The following is a 17,839-nucleotide window of genomic DNA, read 5'->3' on the forward strand; positions in this document are numbered from 1 at the left end:
TTATTTGAGATATCCTGCTTTGTATCGTTTTTGGCCCTATCTCCCAATGGTGAAGAATCACTTTAAAATTCGAGTAGCCGGATCTGGACCTTCACCAAAATCTAATCATTTCGTCCTTGTCACATACGCTACATCTCTGCCAAATTTCGTCTGAATCCGTCCACAACTTTTTGAGATATTTTGTTCACAAACAAACGGACAAATAGACAGACAGACAGGGGTGAAAACATAACCTCCATCCACCTTTGGTGGCTGAGGTAAAAATTCAGACTGATAGGCTATCAGCTAGGGGGGTCAACCGGTACCAAATTGAGGGAGTAAGGCTAATAATGATTTTTGACAAGGTTTTTACCTCTAGAATAAGAAAATATGTGATAGCAAATTCAACGATGTAGCTAAATGTGTGTTATCACCCATTTTCAAAATGGCCGCCACTTTACATACAAAATTTAACGTTGTTGTTGTTTTGTTTGCTTTTTTTTCTGTAGGAACGGTGGTCGGAGCAACGAGCAACGGAGTAGATAGAAAGTAGATGCTATACGATTAGAATAGAAATAATAGTACACACCAAGTGATGAGGTCTACTAATTTTCCAAAATGAACAGCGCCACAGAAAGCAAAGAATGCGTTATACACATGACAAGATCGGATGACGATGATCATCTGGTGAGCCCACAAAACTACACATCTTGGTTGACATTACTGGAAGCGGCTAAGGTTAGGAACCATGAACATATCATCAATATTGCCGAGGGGCTTGAGGGCAATGAAGTGCCAGAAATATTCTACCACCGAAAATGTAGGAGCCTGTTCACCATGAAACGAGATTTAAACATGCTAAAGAGGAAAGCCAATGAAGACACTGAATCTGAAGCAGGAGGTAGCAGCGCTCCCAAAAGGCCATGTAGGAGATCATCAGTAGAGAAAAGAGTGTATGATACGGAGTGCATCTTCTGTCGCAGAGACAAGTATGTGAAGGGGTCTCATACACGTGAAAAACTTTCACAAGTTGTTCAACTCAGAGCAGATGAAAGATTGAGAGAATGTGCAATAAAGAAAAATGACAAGGATATGATAGCGCTTACCAGTAGAGATATTGTGGCAGCAGAAGCGTGTTACCATTTCTCATGCTACAGGAATTACAACAGAGAATGTATACAGCCTGAGGTTGAAGGTGCAGATGGACCCGATGACACAGATGATTTTGCACAGTATCAGAGGATCGAGAAAGAAGCATATGCAAAACTTCTCACCTATATCAGAACAGACGTAATCCCAAACAAGACCATCATACCAGTCATGTCACTCACTGCTAAATTAGAAGAATACATGCTGTCTGATGGGATTGATTGTCTAACGCAGTCCACAAAGAAACATGTTCATATAACGCTTGAATATGAGCTGGGGAGTTCGGTGAAGATATTTCCAGATGACAAGGGAAAGTTGGTGATGGTACCAGACAATGTATCATTGGAAGATGCTGTCTTGCAAAATCAATGTCTGCAAAGGGAACTCAAAATATGGAAAAACAAAGTGAAAGACTCCAACAAGATCATAGATCAAACATCAGCGACAATTCGTACAAAAATCAAAGACGACATGAAACCCACACCCTGGCCATACCATCCATCAGATGCTGAGGATGTAACACCTATTCCATATGAGCTGGAGCGGTTTCTCATTGGGCATTTAATAGAAAAACATGCATTTTGGCGGCCATTTTGAAAATGAGGTGATAACACCCATTTAGCTACATGGTTGAATTTGCTATCACATATTTTCATATTCTAGGGGTAAAGACCTATCCAAAAATCAATATTAGGCTTACTCCCTCATTTTGGTACCAATGGACCCTATTTTGGGGGTCTGGCTGATGGCCTATGATCGGATGAAGCTTTGTACTTGTCGAATTATGCCGTCATAACGAAGGCGCCGATGACATCATCACTAACATATCTTATTCCCCATGGGGAGTACTTCACAATGGGCCTTGTTTCAACTTTTTTCACTGAGCGGTTTGGAAGATAGAAGTGTAACGTTTTCCCCAATATGGCGTCCGAACCACGTGACCTATGCCGTAAAAGCGTTATGAATATTATATGTGTAATTATGAATAAAAAAATTCTACAGGCGGAGGCGCTCCTATGGTAAAATTTCGTGTCAATCGGACCAACGGTTGCGGAGAAAATGAATTTTAAAAATGCAGACACGTAGGCTACGTATGTACCCAGCCGAATGCCAAACACTACTTTTTGCTTCACAAGGGCAGAGTAAATATCCAGCTCACAGACAAACGGACATAGAAGGGTGCAAACATATAACCTCCGTGCACCTTAGGTGGTGCAGGTAATAATCACGAGAAAAAGTAATAAAATGTCTCCAAGTGTTTCATTGCATTTTCATTTCGGCGTTGCGGTGAAGGAAGGAAACCTTTTTTGCCTAAAACACTCCCAGGTACTCACTGATGAACCTCTGAAAGTTTGACGAAGATCCGTTCACCCATCTCTGAGAATAATGGCAACACACAGACCAACGGCTCTCTTATATAGTAGACTAGCCGAAAGCACCCGGCGTTGCCCGGGTTCTTTTTGAATGAATTTACCACTATAATTCAGCTTTTACTCGCGGCCATAGAAGATTGACTACTATAATTCAGCTCAGCTTTTATTTGCGAAATGGGCCCGGCCCGGCCGAGGTGGGCCTCGACCGGTCTCGCCACCGAGCCTAAAACCTTCCCGGGGCCCGTCCTGACATTTTTGGTATTGCAGGTTTCCTCCTATCTTTTACCGTTCAGGAGATTAGCTTGCGCAGACAAACAAACAAAAACTTTCTTTTATATATATAGAAGAAGATAGATAATTACTATCTTCAGTATCCCCAACAGATTGCTCGAGACATTCTGGAAGCCTGATCCTGTTGAAGTTCAAACGTTGTTTGCTCATCGAATCAACCAAATCCAAATCAACAGAGGTGTGGCCCTATTGAGACCACGGATTCTAAAGGTCACGTTAAACAGAGTAAGGCTCCACCAGCTCTGAGTAATACACGCAAAAGGTAAAGAACGCTGTGCCCCTGTAAATACCTGTACTGTACCTGTACGAGTGTACGTCCCAATGGTTATGTCTAATTCTTTGAATAACTCGTTTTTAGCAGGAGGTTCAGCGATAATCCAAGTCAGTCTCTTATTTTCCAAACGTAAAATTCATAATCAGATCATAAGTTTTGAAAACTAAGATTTAGACCTTTTATTTTTTTAATCACCCCAATAAATACAATAAAGCCTCCATTATATTTGTATTGACAAAGTATAATAGATCGGGATCGAGGAATAACCAGTAAACACAGAGTGAACATTACAAATTATAAGGTTCAAAACAAGTAACAATACGCACTCTCAAGTTATTTTCATGACACACCTGTTTGTGACGACAAGCACATTTTATGCACCTGTTTGGGAGAACCTGCTGAAGCAGTTTTTCTGACCATATTTATTGACTTGAAATTTCAAAATACAATGAGCTCTTTCAGGTCTTTGATCTTATCAGAAAGGAATGCCGCTCGTTTGGAAGCATCTAGGATATATATACAGACTTGGCATTTAATATGGAATATTTTTTTTTTCTTGACTTGGGCTTACTTTCTTAACTCAGTATATCAATCTGATGAGTTTCTTTTACACTTTGGTGATTTATTTGTTAAAAGAACCATGTCACTGATTGTCTGTCGCAGCAAGAAGTCAACAACAGGATTATATCACAGGTGGCGTGGCAAAATGTACGGACAGGTGCATTTGACGATTGGCTTCACAGTCGGGTATACAAGGGTTGTTGCGTTCTGTATTAGTGGAAAACAACTGCTGCACGTCTCCAAAAGTTATTGCCGCTTCCTCTGGAGATGGTCCGTCAACTCGACAATGCTGTTTGTCATGGAGTGGTGGCTTTACGAAATTACGGCATGAAAGACCATGCTATTGCTCGGCAGTATGGCATCACTCAAGGCCAGGTGTCAAAGATCCTGAAACGAAATGCTCAGAGGGGTGTCCCTACTCCAATACTGAGGCCAGGACATCCCCGCAGAACCACAAGGAGGGATGATCGCCAGCTGCACCGTTTAGTCCGCAATGGCCGTACCAATTCAGCTAATCGGCTTCGGGATGAGTGGCAGCAACTGACAAATGTGCCTGTATCCAGAAGGCTAGTCAACCAACGACTGGTTCAAGCAGGCTATCGTGCCAGGCGTCCCCTGAGAAAGCCATGCCTGACCAGACAACACCGCCAGCGCCGATTGCAGTGGGCCAGAGAGCACCGTCAATGGCAGCCAGGACACTGGAATCACGTGATCTTCAGTGACGAGTCTAGATTTCTGGTCTATCGTCAAGATGGCCACGTCCGAGTGCGCAGACAAGTGCATGAAGCCTACAACAAAGATTGTATAGTGCCAAGAGTCCAAGCTGGAGGTGGTGGGGTGACCGTTTGGGCTGCTTTTCATGCATGGGGCAAAACTGACCTGGTTGTTCTGAATGGAAACCTGAACCAGTTCAAGTACAGGGCCATTCTGGAAGAAACATTGCTTCCATTTGCTCGTGCAGCCTTTCGAGGAAACTTTGTCTTCCAAGATGACAATGCACGGCCTCATCATGCTCGCATGATCCAACACTTTCTTGCTGACCATGGTGTAGAGCATATGGAGTGGCCTGCCATGTCCCCGGATATGAATCCGATAGAGAATTTGTGGGCAGAATTAACGCGTCAAATCGACCACTTGGACCAGCAGCCGACCTCTGTGCGTGAATTGCAGCAGGCTATTGTCACTGCATGGCAAGTAATTCCTGTCCAAACCTTGGCAAATCTCGTGAACAGCATGCCTCAACGTGTACGTGCTCTCCTGAATGCTCGTGGGGGTTACACGAAGTACTGAACTGTAATTTTACTGTCCGTAATCCCAGTCGTGATTTAACTTTTGTTTTTGTTAAAAAAAAATTTGGCACATGTGCAAAATAAAGAGATACTTCTCGAAAACGTACAGAAGTTTAACACAGTACTGTCCATGAATTGAGTTCGATATCAGTTTACATCACTTTCAAGGATCAATTTATTTGTTTCGAAATGTCAAATGTGGTTTTTGTTTCTTTTAAAGGTCACATTAACAAAATCTAGAATAATTTCAACATAATTCCAATGAACTTTTGGTTCTCAGACATCTTGAAAAGTAAGTTCACCCCCACAAAAAAAAGATTCCATATTAAATGCCAAGTCTGTATATATATATTGTTATGACTGTGGGGTAGGCAGTGATATGTAGTCAGGTAGATTCGTATCGGTAGATGCTCCAGATGTCGGGTAAGAACCATCACCATGTAATAAGCTTTGTTTAGCCGAATATCGGAATAAGGTGCATCTTCGTCCTCATTACAAGGAATGGGGAATGTTAACGAGTATATGGATTATGTTAATTCCCCTGTTCGTAAAACCTCAGTAATTTATCCTTTATCTCTTTTGGCACCGCACCATAGACACTAGTGAGGAAATGCCCATTAATTAAACAATAATAACAATAAAAACCAACCGGAACCCAGGTGACGCACTTGGGCTGACAATCCCGATTTGGCAGGCCGTGAAGACATGCCCTGAGGATCCATGATTGGCCAGGACTCGCTGATTGGCCAGGGCGGAGCAAGAAGGCACTCATCGATTGGTGAAAGAAGGGCGAGCAAGAAGCGGCGCGTGGATTGGTGGAGAGCTGGGCAGGCAGTGGTGGCCTACGGGCTGATTGGTGGAGAGGCGCTGCTGACGTCACGACCCGACGTTAAAAGAACTCAAGGGCCAACATTTTCTCCCTTGCCCTCCTCTCTTGCCCTCTGCTCCTTGTCCTCGCTCTTGCCCTCTTGCTCCCTTGTTTCGTCTCCCTCACGTGATTGTGCTTGGACCGACCGTGTTCAGAGGCGCCATCGGAGACGTGCAGAGGCTGCGGGAGGAGCCGCAGCCTGGGAACTGCGGTTCTCCGAGCAGACGACGCGTGGTTGAACGCAGCTTGTCGCTGCAGCGTGACCGAGACGCCCGGCGAGGCCTAGCAGGGCGCGAGCGAGCGGACTGAAGCCTTCTTCCCACCAAGAACACCGCAGCGTCCGGACGGCGAGTTTGGGGCCGACACTATATCTGACGAGGTTCAAGCCAATAAAAATAAGTGCACACACATAATTTATTTTATCCAGTTTATCCTCCCCATTTGTCTATGTTCTAAGTCTGGTGAGGGAGCGCTCCATTTAGGAATTTAGTTTACCGTTGCGTTTCTTGTTACCGGCATTCCGTAAAATAAACCTATTTATTTTTGTACATTTTAAATCTGGTTCGTGTGAGTTTATTTTCTGCAGGTTTGAGGACTGCAGCGGGACCACAGGTAAGCCCTTCAGCTTCCTCTTCTTCTTTCTTCCTTCCGCGCATATATAGTAAAATCCGCATTTGATCATCGCCTCCGGAGATAAAAGCTCGCTATTGGCCATTCGTGATCCCTGGTATTAACCGGAGGCTACGCACGACAACTGGTCGTCAGTAGTGGGATAGAACCCTGGAAATACAATTGGTGTCAGAGTGTGGAGAATTTGAACGCAAATTTTTTTAGTTAGAGGCGATAAATTTGCATCGGCGATCGGTGCGCGAGACTCTGACGGAGCGTCGTTAAAAGTTACATTTTATTCCTGTAAAAGACGCGTGGGGAAGCTACTCCTTCTTACGGATGGAAGAAGTAAGCAATATGGAGGAAAGGAGAATGGAAGATGCGGGAAGTCTTGGGGGCGAGTCGGAAGTAGTGGGGGTAGAGCGTAGTAGTGGTGGAACTTCCCCCGCCGTTGGGACGGGCCCGATAAACGACCAGATTTTGGAACGATTGCTTCAGGAAATGAGGGGAATGATTGGGGGATTGGAAAACAAAATGAATGTTCAGACTGAGCGCAGTGAACAAACCAGTGCAGAAATGAGGGAAATAAAGAATGAAATGAAGGACGATATGAAGGGAATGAGTGAGCGATTGGGAAATCAAATTGGGGGATTCGAAAACAAAATGGAGGCTCAGAGTGAGCGCAGTGAGCGACTAGAAAATAAAATTGATGGGTTGGATGGAAAAATGGACTCCCATAGGAATGAATTGAAGGGAGAGATGAAGGAAATGAGTGACCAAATTAATGAATTGAAAGGGGAAATGAATGCTCAGAACGAGCAATTGGAGAACAAAATTAATGCCCAAACCAACAACATAGAAGGACTAAAGGAAGAGTTGGAGGGGCAAATGGATGGATTAAAGGAGGGATTGAAAGGACAAATGGAAGGAATGGAAAGTAAAATTGATTGATTAGAGGAGAAGATAGAGGGAACAAGCGTTACGCCTAGGTCCCCCGTCGGTGAAGTGATGCGAGTTGACAAAGTGGAAGACGCAAGGCGGCCATCTTGGATTTTGACGTGGCGACCCAATTTTCAATAGCGTTCTCCCTTATGCGTAGATACACCCACACACCAGATTAGAAGTTGGTACTTCGCTTATTTTTCAAGATATTCCGTTCACAAGGTTCAGACATACATGGCGGCGGCCATCTTGGATTTGGACGTGGCGACCCAATTTTCAATAGGGTTCTTCCTTATGCCTAAGTACACCCACACACCAGATTATAAGTTGGTACTTAGCTTATTTTTCAAGATATTTCGCTCACAAGGTTCAGACACGTATATGGTGGTGGCCATCTTGGATTTTGCCATGGCGACCCAATTTTCAACAGCGTTCTTCCTTATGCCGAGATACACCCACACACCAAATTAGAAGTTGGTACTTCGCTTATTTTTCAAGATATTCATCTCACAAGGTTCAGACATACATGGCGGTGGCCATCTTGGATTTTGACGTGGCGAACCAATTTTCAATAGCGTTCTTCCTTGTACCCACACACCAGATTAGAAGTTGGTACTTCGCTTATTTTTCAAGATATTTCGCTCACAAGGTTCAGACATACATGGCATCAGACATACATGGCGGCGGCCATCTTGGATTTTGACGTGGGTTGCACCGACACACCAAATTCGAATGCGGTCCTTCGCTTACGCACGCATGCACGCCCGCACGGGCGGACGGACGGGAAAACCATAGTCCCCCTTTCGCTCCGCGGTGCGACGGGGGACAATGAATGAGCAAATGGAAGGAAAAATTGGGGAAATGGCACAGCAGCTGGGGGAACGAATTGATGGCATAGAAGGGAGAGTGCAAGACCAAATTACTGACAGACTGGGGGAATTTGAGGTTAACGTAGAAACTAAAATGGGGGAGATGGAACAATCCATGGGGGTGGAAATCGAACTCAAACGGGAAGAGTTAGTGTTGAAAATAGAAGAGGGCATGACCCAGGCTGTCTGAATGGGGGAAAAGTTGGAGGATAGGATTTGTGCCACAAATGCCCGAATTGATAAAGCAAATGGAGACCTGGAAGGCTATCGGGGCCGGGTGGATGCCAGAATGCGACAGCAGAGTGAGGAATGGGGACTGCTCAAACACCAGGGGGGCGAATTGGCCGAGGAGGTAAAAGGGTTGGAAGCCCGCATAACGGAGCAGGAGCAGGGGTTGATTGAAAAACGCCTGTGGGGGCCGCAATTGGATAATGAAAGGGTGAATGATTTGATGCAGGAGCGACTGGAGACCTGGGACAATACCATCAAGGCGGAGGTTGTTCGGGCCCAAGAAAAGAGGTGATTCGGTCTGTTAAACATCTCCAGGACCAGATTAAGGTGACCCAGGAGACCCTCACCACGAGCCACATTTGGACACCAGAGGCTCCGAAATTGAATACCCAGATGGGGGAGTGTGTTGGCTCCGGGCTAGATTCGGACAGAGAGGGATCGGGAGATAGAGCCTCTGGAAATCTGGTCCCTGTAGGGAATTTGGACCAGCTGTAGGGAGGGGCAGAACAACCTGTGGTAGAGGTTGTACCTGCAGCTGCGGTTTGGCACAGGTGATGAAAATTTTTAAAAGGAAAAATAAATTTACATTTAAATGGGAATTTGATTTGGAGCAGCCATGGGGAGAGTTGGTCCCTGGGCTGCGGGATTTGGACCAGGCGAGGTCATGGGGGATGGCCTCGGGCAAAAGTTGCCCCTTTGTACATTTGGGAATGCCAGCCAGCTGGGGGGGGGGGGGAGGGGGGGGGGTGCTGGCGAGATCTGGACGTGGGGTCCAGCCATGGGCGTCATGGTACGACCTGGGCTCCAGAGGGGGGGTCTGGTGGAGTGTGGCGTCCCTTGTCCGTCGGGGCGCAGCCCAAGCTGGTGGCTCGGCCCGGCAGGGTCACCGGACCCTGGTGGGGTTGAGACCTCCAGGGGGTCCGAGGTGGTTTCTCAAACCTGGGATGGCATTTATTGAGGACCACTAGGGGGAGATGCTGTGGGTCACGCTTTGGTGGTGGCACCGTGGACGGCCAACTTGGGCCTGATGTGGTGACCACCCGGGCATGCGGCCTGGCACCCTCTCCCTGAGACTCAGGGACAGCCGGCATGTGGTGGCCTGCCATGCCGTGCTGGTCTATGGATGCGGGTCGAACCGAATGGACAGGAATGAGACAGCCTGCCGGACAACCATTGGGGCATCTGTGGAACGTGATGGTGTGAGAGTGACCTTCCACAGATGGTCCGTTATGATTTATGGACTCTCGTTTTGGGAAGAGAGCCATGGGAGTTATTTGCCATGGGAGTTATTCAAGTTATTTTTGTATTCCCCTTTGTCCATGTTTTAAGTGTGGTGTGGAGGATCCCATAGGAATTTAGTTTTACCGTCGCCTTTTTCCTGTCACAGGTATTTATTGTAATAAATCGTTTTGTTATTGTCCCTGTACATTTTAAACCTGTTTTCCGTTTGAGTTATTTTCTTTGCAGGCTTTGGGACTGCCGGTGGGATCGACAGGCAAGACCCTTCATCCCTCCCCCTTCTCTTTCTTCCTCCCACATATTATAAAATCCACTGTTTGATCATCGCCTCGGAGTAAAGCTCGCTATTGGCGATTCGTGACTCTCCCGGTGTTAACTGAGAGCAGTCACACAATACATATATACACAAAGAATTAAGTTAAGCACCCCCCCCCGTTTTTTTACAACCTCGCACATTACAAGTTTGTTGTCGTCAAAACAGTGTAATATACCCATGCTATTGCTATATTTTCTGGAGAAGTGATATTATGGTCACATAAAAACATAACAATCATGCCGTTTTCAATATTTTATTCTGCATAATTTAAGGTGAAATTTTTTGGGAATTTTAGGCATATTTTCACCTCAATTTAAGTATGGAGCTATAGGTCCATCACGGACAGTGTGGATGACGTTTATGTTTTCTAACGTACAGTCATTGTTCTGAGAAGACCTCTAGCGATCTTTGCGTCAATAACGTCAATAACGTCAATAACGTGTAATGTCAATAACGTGTAAGTGACGTCAATAACGTCAATAACGTCAATAACTAATGTCATACCAATCATTATTTGATCTCACATACCTTAGAATATATGCCAATGTATACATATACACAAAGAATATATATTAGGGGGTGCTTACCTTAATTCGTTGTGTAGGGGTGCTTAACTTAATTCTTTGTGTATATATGCATATACAGTCACGTGAAAAAGTAAGTACACTCCATGTAAAGTTTTGACTTTTTCAACATATTTCAACATACAGCTATTTGATCTTCATTTCAACAATATTGACAGATAAAGGTGATATAATATAACAAATATCATGAAACATTTACATTTTGTAGTCCATTGTATAATTTAAATAAATATAAATGCAAATTTCGCATGTGGAAAAAGTAAGTACACCCTTGGCTCTAATAGGTGGTATTGCCCCCTTTGGCAGAAACAATCTCAAGTAGGCATTTCTTATAACTGTCTACCAGTCTCTGACATCGACTGGGAGAAATTTTTGCCCACTCCTCCATGCAGAATTCTTTCAGCTGTGCGATGTTTGAGGGGTTTCTTGCATGCACAGCTCGTTTCAAATCCCCCCACAATATCTCGATGGGATTTAGATCTGGGCTTTGACTTGGCCATTCCAGAACCCTCCATTTCTTTCTTTTCAGCCATTCCTTGGTGGATTTACTGGTATCTTTAGGGTCATTGTCATGTTGCAAGGTTGAGCTTCGGTTGAGCTTCAACTTTCCGACAGATGGCCTCACATTATCCTCAAGCACCCTCTGGTACAATGAAGAATTCATAGTGGATTCTACGATGGTGAGCTGCCCAGGCCCTGATGCAACAAAGCAGCCTCTTTCTAATGGTAGACTCATGCACTTTGACATCAACAGTGGCAAGAGCTACCTGTAGGTCCCATGATGACATTCTGGGGTTCTTAGAGACTTCTTTCAGCATATTGCGGTCTGCTCTCGGGCTGAACTTGCTGGGGCGGCCTGGCCTGAACAAGTTGGCAGTTGTTTGGAATCTTCTCCACTTGAAGATGATCTTCCGGACAGTCGAATGATTGATTTCAAATTGTTTGGAGATCTTCTTAAATCCCTTCCCAGACTCGTAGGCATCTATAACCTTCTTTCTGAAGGCCTCAGAGAGCTCTTTTGATCTAGGCATGGTGACGACGCACACTTCAACAACAAAGAGAAAACCAAACTAAATGTCTGAGGTTTAAATAAGACAGGTTCCTCCAGGATCCTCTCTAATGATGTTCTAATCATTTGCACCTGAGCTGGTGCACATGATTCTAATTTTAGGTATTTGATTTTAGGTAGTGATAAATGTAGGGGTGTACTTACTTTTTCCACATGCGAAATTTGCATTTATGTTTATTTAAATTATACAATGGACTACAAAATGTAAATGTTTCATGATATTTGTTATATTATATCACCTTCATATTTCAATATTGTTGAAATGAAGATCAAATAGCTGTATGTTGAAATATGTTGAAAAATCAAAACTTTAGATGGGGTGTACTTACTTTTTCACGTGACTGTATATATAATATATCCATCCTTGGAAGGAGTGCATTTTAGGGATAGACATGGGAATGTCACGAGACTACTTTGAAACCGGATCCTTCCACTTGAAATACATGTAATGACATCATAAATGAAGTGCGAATCAGCAGATGGAGCCACAGTGGAGGTGAGGCAGTTTAAAAGAAGAAAGCAAGGAGGCCACCGACCTGCTTTTGAGAGAGGCATCAAATCGGACAAAAGAGTAGAATTTATTACAGTCAAACAACAAGTCAATGCAAACTGCAGAAAAAGAAAGTGAAAAACTCGCACTCACCCGCTTTTTCAGATTTGGCTTATGGAGCTATTCGCAGCAGGAAGAAACTCAACCATTCCATTCTCTCTGTGTCCTCGTGGCCTTTTACTTCCTTGTCAAATCATTCACACCCCAAGATCAAATGTGCATCAAGAGAAAAAGCAATACAATTCCAACGTTTTCTTGTACTACAACTGTACTGCAATGAAGGCAAGGTTTATGATTAGCTGCAGGTCAAGCCTGGTGTTGGCTGGCTTGAGATCTTAGGGTCCTTAGTTCAAGCCGGTGTCACGCTGTTGAAACACTACCAGGTGTGTTGACTCAGCCAGTCCTCCTTCCGAGGTCAGCAAAATGAGCATCAGCTTACTGGTAATAGGGGGAACTGCATCAGAGGCAAAACCGCACTTCCAGAAAATGATGCAACCAGCAGCCACAAGCTGCATTTCAACCACCACCACCAGCTGCAGGTCGATTGTGTTTTATTTATAAATGCTCAAAAGATTCAAGCATTTGAGTACACATTTCCTTGTACATAGCTGAAGCATTTAACGGTCTGGCTTCCTGCTCTGCTTGTCTAGCTCGCTGATTGTGGTATGCAAGTACACCTACATTCCTTTGTTTCTGATTTCTTCCACTCACACAATGGAACCTTCTCAACTAGTGGAGGCTGAAGTGACTAAAGGCAATGTCTTAGTTATATAAACCCTTTCGTTTTACAGATGAGTCCACAGTAGCCCATCCCAGTGATTAGCAGACATCACTCTCTGCTGACATGAAGTTGATGAGATGATGGTTTGATGAATGGAACATGTCCTTCAAACCGAGAAAATTATCACCATAAAAGATTTGCATTTTACAAAACCAAGAGCAAAAAAAAGAAGAAGTCATTCTTGACATTATAATTTTTATTTTCCTTAAAAGAGCGAGACTCATGAAAGAGCAAGGTACAACCGACAGTGGGACAAACATCAAGTGAATGCACGAACAGGAATGAGGGGAGGAAACTGAATATTGCAAGTAAAACAGTTCAGTTAGAAAAGGTTAATGGGGGTAATAAAGACCATATTGACACGATTCATCAAAAAGAGGGATTATATACACACAAGTTAAAATAGTTTGCACATCATTACATGTATATGCTTAAACCGCCAACCGTTTTCACTTGAAAAGCAACACTGTAACAGATTAGATGGTTCATATGAACTGGACTTTATAGAGACAGACCATTTATACAGTGCTTCATGCAATATAAAGAATGTGTTAATGTCACAAAATGTCGAAGAGGATCACACATGAGCTCGGAAAAAAGAACATGACAAATTTCATGATCAAATTTTCACCAAGATTTTACGATACAAGTATTTCATGAGACTTCATTTTTATTTTTTTATTGAAATAATAAAATATTGTCGCATAAACAGTTCCCACAACAATCGCTTATCCACAACCACAATGGGTGTAGAGAGACCAAACATGCTAAGTTAGTTTGCTCGAAGATGGCCAGCTTAAGGCCAAATTTGACACCGGTGTTCTGCAATTTACTCTCGTCATCTCCCCATTCCCAATCAAATTCCCCTCCAACGATTATCAAACGTTCCAAACCGGTCTTGCATGGAAAGTAGGGAAATAAAACACCAGACAAATTGCAATCCCAGCCGAAGACTATGAATAAACTAGATGGTATTCATGGAATACTTAACCTGCGCAGTCTTGAGAACGACTTGGTGCAAGCCATCTCTTCTGTTTTTTAAGGGTTTTTTTATTATCCAAGATGGCGCCTGTACCACGTGACCAATGACGACATAATTATCATTAGAACAATTCTACAGGAGCCGCTCATATTCTGAAAATGTCATGTTCATCGGACTAACAGTGGCAGAGGAAAAAAAAATTTCATACTGATCAGACAAAGCGTTGTACTTGTCGAATTATGACGTCATAATGGAGGCACCGATGACATCATTATTAACATATCTTATTCCCCATGGGGTGTACTTGACAATGAGCCACGTTTCAATTTTTTCCCATTAAGCGGTTTAGGAGATATAGAGGTGTAACGTTTTTCCAAGATGGCGTCCGTACCACGTGACCTATGACGTCATCATTATCAGCAAAAAAATCTACAGGCAGAGGCGCTCCTACGGTAAAATTTCATGTCAATCGGACCAACGGTTGCAGAGAAAATGAATTTTTAAAATGCAGACACGGCACACGTACGCACCCGATTGCTTAACCCCGCTTTTCGCTTCGCGAGCGCAGGATAATAAAAACAACACTTAAATGCACAGCACAGGCTGCCCCAATGTCGAGTAACAGCACCGAGATGCAATAAGTGGCACTGACCCTGATCCAATTGGTGCTGTGGACATCAAGCATCATGGTCCATGTTACGCATGGCTTGTTGCCAATCAGGGGTGGCCATTTGGGAGGGCAGAGCTTCTTTCTCTTCTCCAGGGCATGGAAAGGCATGCTGCCATTTGGACTGCGAAGAGTTAGTCTCTCACCGAGCTCTTAACCAATTCAGCGCAGGAGAAGGAAGGGTAAATACACCATAACCTTTTCTAGAGATGAAAGGTCACAGCACCATGTCCCGGGGGCACACAAACAAGATTACCTATTTCTAGCCACATGTCCGAATTAATACAGGGTCGAAAAGTCCTAAAACTACACAAACACAAATAGGTGTCTATAACTTCATTCTAGTACCATACACATACATACACAGCAAAACGTTTGCATTCAACGCATCACTGTTGATCAGGTCTTGGTCATAAAAGGAATGCTCAATATCAGCCTGAGATTCTCTGCGGTAAAACTCCCAACCAACTCTACAGAACACTAGCTGTTTCCGCCGCTGCTGTTGTTGCCACTTGTGCCACTGCTGCTGCTTCCCGCTTGCCCAGCGACCACCACTACAGGCCGATCTTGTCCACCATCCACCTCACTAGGCTGACTGGATGTGGTGACAACACTCTGACTGTTTCCTGTTGTAGCAGCCTGGGTAGATGCTGGCGCTGGTGTTGCAGCCGGTGCCGGAGACGCCACATTGGGTGGCGGTGGCTTCCTCAGCATTACCATAGCCTGGCCGTCTGTACCCTCCTGCTTCACGGCAACCAGTTGTGTGATGCCTGCCTGAGAACTTGGTTTGTTATCAGTTGACGGTGGTGGCAAAACAGACACCGATATGGATGGGGATTTTGTCGTCCCGATATGCCCGGGAACAGAAGACCCTGGAGCAAGGAGCTTCACAACCGTTGGGGCGACACCACCCGGAGAGGTCATTATCGATGGCGAAGAAACATTCAGGATCTAGGGTTTGTGGGAAGTGGAACAGAAAGCAAGTGAAGTACTTGCAAGTTGTAGCTCATATTTGTCTGGCACAATTATAAATAAAGATAAATACATGTTCCCTTACAAGGAACTTCAATGTAGCAGGAGGGGATTCGGATTCACTTGCAATCAATTTATTGTTCCTTACAGCAGCAATATTGAGCTGACAGGATACTTTAGAGGTATGCGCACTTGCCTTTGAGCTGTCTAGCCTGGGTTCAAATCTCGATCCAACTATAAACTATCACCTTGGTGTTTTACATACAGGGCAAAATCAATGTGTGTGCTGTCCATTTGAAAGACGGTAAGCCGGAGGAACAATCTGCTAGTACTGCTCTTCCAGCAATGGTGAATAACTTGGTTTATTAGGCAAGTTTGTTAGGGTTATCAGTTATGTACAAAATACAAATGTACATCGATGATGACTGATCCAGTGTATGAATTGTTTTCTTACTTCAGAAACATAAACTCGTATTCATTTATGTTATTTTGAACATTTACTTTCTTGCCATCATGCAACTGCGAACAGACAGCATCAACGTATCTTTGAAGCCGGGTTTCGCCAACTGCTATTCTCTCTCTCTCCGATTGTTTCAAATCCAAAGCTCCATAATTAATGTGAATAACCTGCCTCTGCCGGCTTCTCAATCTGGTTATTCAGCATTGCTCGTAAAGCAGGTTAATCTTTATTCCTGGATTCATGGGATTTGGGAAGTCATTCATGGTCATAATTAGCCTGGAGTTGGCTTAGCGGTTAGGGTGCCGGCTTGGGATCCTAGGATCCTGGGTTCGAATGCCGGTCGATCGCTGAATTAACGCCAGGGGGGTTGACTCAGCCTGTCATCCTTCCGAGGTCGGCAAATTGAGTACCAGCTTGCTGGGATGAATGATCACGGTGTGTACCCCGGTTTAGAATAGGTGCACCGTATCCCTGCGCATCGTAAGAGCGTGACCAAGGGTTGGCGTCAGGAAGGGCATCCGGCCATAAAAACATTGCCTCAAACAGGGAACCATGATTGTCATGGGGCCCGCAAGGCTAACCCCCGCTCTAGCGGGGAAAATGGCCTTAAAACGATCATTCATTCATATATATATATATATAATTATATTAGTGAAAAGCCCGTCAAAAATGACGGGTTGGAACAGTTTATTCGACGGTGCAGCCTCGTGAGCATGCTAAAGTCTGAAGCCTCAGCCTAGTGTCAGGTGTGCTTATAACTTTTTTTTTTTTATTAGACATCCAACAGACATAAATGAACAGATGTTTTACTCTGCGCGCATTGCACATCATGTGCAGCGAATTGCACATCCCTGCACCTTGTATTTGTTATTTTAAAAAACGCTTCTGCACACCGCCCTTGAGGCAAGCTGCCATCTACAATTCCAATAGAAGAGACAAAAGTACTCTTATGGAAAATGTTTTTCGAGTTTATTTTATCCTCAAAAATAGACCGTAGTGAACACACTTTCGTACTTAAAGATTGGCTTTTAAAACCTACCCTCATGAAGGGGGACAGACACCTGAACAAACACACAAACTGACATTGTGTTTTATATGTTAGATACTTTTTTTTCCTTCCACTTATCTTTCTCTTCCAAACTCCCATGTGTATGCTTAGTTTCTCCTTGCTGTTTTCACTTTGTCACCAATTCAGAAAACTCCATTCTGCACACACCACTTGTGTCATTTGTATTCACTTATCCATCTAACTGTTCATTTATTATCATCATTATCGACTATACAAGAGAGCCATTTGTCTGTCTATCTGTATGTCGCCATCTTTCTCAGAGATAGCTGAATGGATCTTCGTCAAACTTTCAGAGTTTCATCAGTGAGTGCCTGGGAATGTTTTAGGTTAAAAAAAATAATTCGTCTTTTTGGATTTATATCTATATATATACTGTGTTCAAAAAGTATCCGACCTTTATTTTTCGTGCGTAAAAAAGAAGAAGCGAGGGAGGCGTTGATTGGTGCACGTATGTAGGCGATCCTAATGCACACGCGTGAATTTTTTCACACCTGCAGAAGCTGTCATTCGACGGCAGACCGCCGATGAGTGAGGACATGTAAGTGAGCGCCGTCGGATTTTCGTTTTTGACAAAATGACGGAAAAACTTGATCAACGCTACTGCATCAAATTTTGTGTAAAGCTTGGCGATTCCCAAGTGGAAACGATCCGCAAGATTCAACACTGTTCATTCCATTATGAAGGAGGATTTGGGCTTCAGGAGAATCTCAGCGAA

The 17,839-nt window shown here is 44.0% G+C and overlaps 1 protein-coding gene across 2 annotated transcripts in view; it reads right to left on the reverse strand.

The window, feature by feature from the left end:
- Positions 1-13,149: 13,149 nt before the first annotated feature.
- Positions 13,150-17,839, reverse strand: part of TAF6 (TATA-box binding protein associated factor 6) — a 37,739-nt gene continuing 33,049 nt past the window's right edge. For both annotated transcript variants that reach the window (XM_068129024.2, XM_068129023.2), the window contains exon 14: positions 13,150-15,574. In XM_068129024.2, coding sequence (XP_067985125.2) covers positions 15,104-15,574 — 471 coding nt within the window. In that variant the 3' untranslated portion in view covers positions 13,150-15,103. The remainder of the gene's footprint in view (positions 15,575-17,839) is intronic.

Source organism: Myxine glutinosa, chromosome 9, assembly GCF_964187855.1.
Source record: "Myxine glutinosa chromosome 9, kmMyxGlut1.1, whole genome shotgun sequence".
NCBI lineage: Eukaryota > Metazoa > Chordata > Myxini > Myxiniformes > Myxinidae > Myxine > Myxine glutinosa.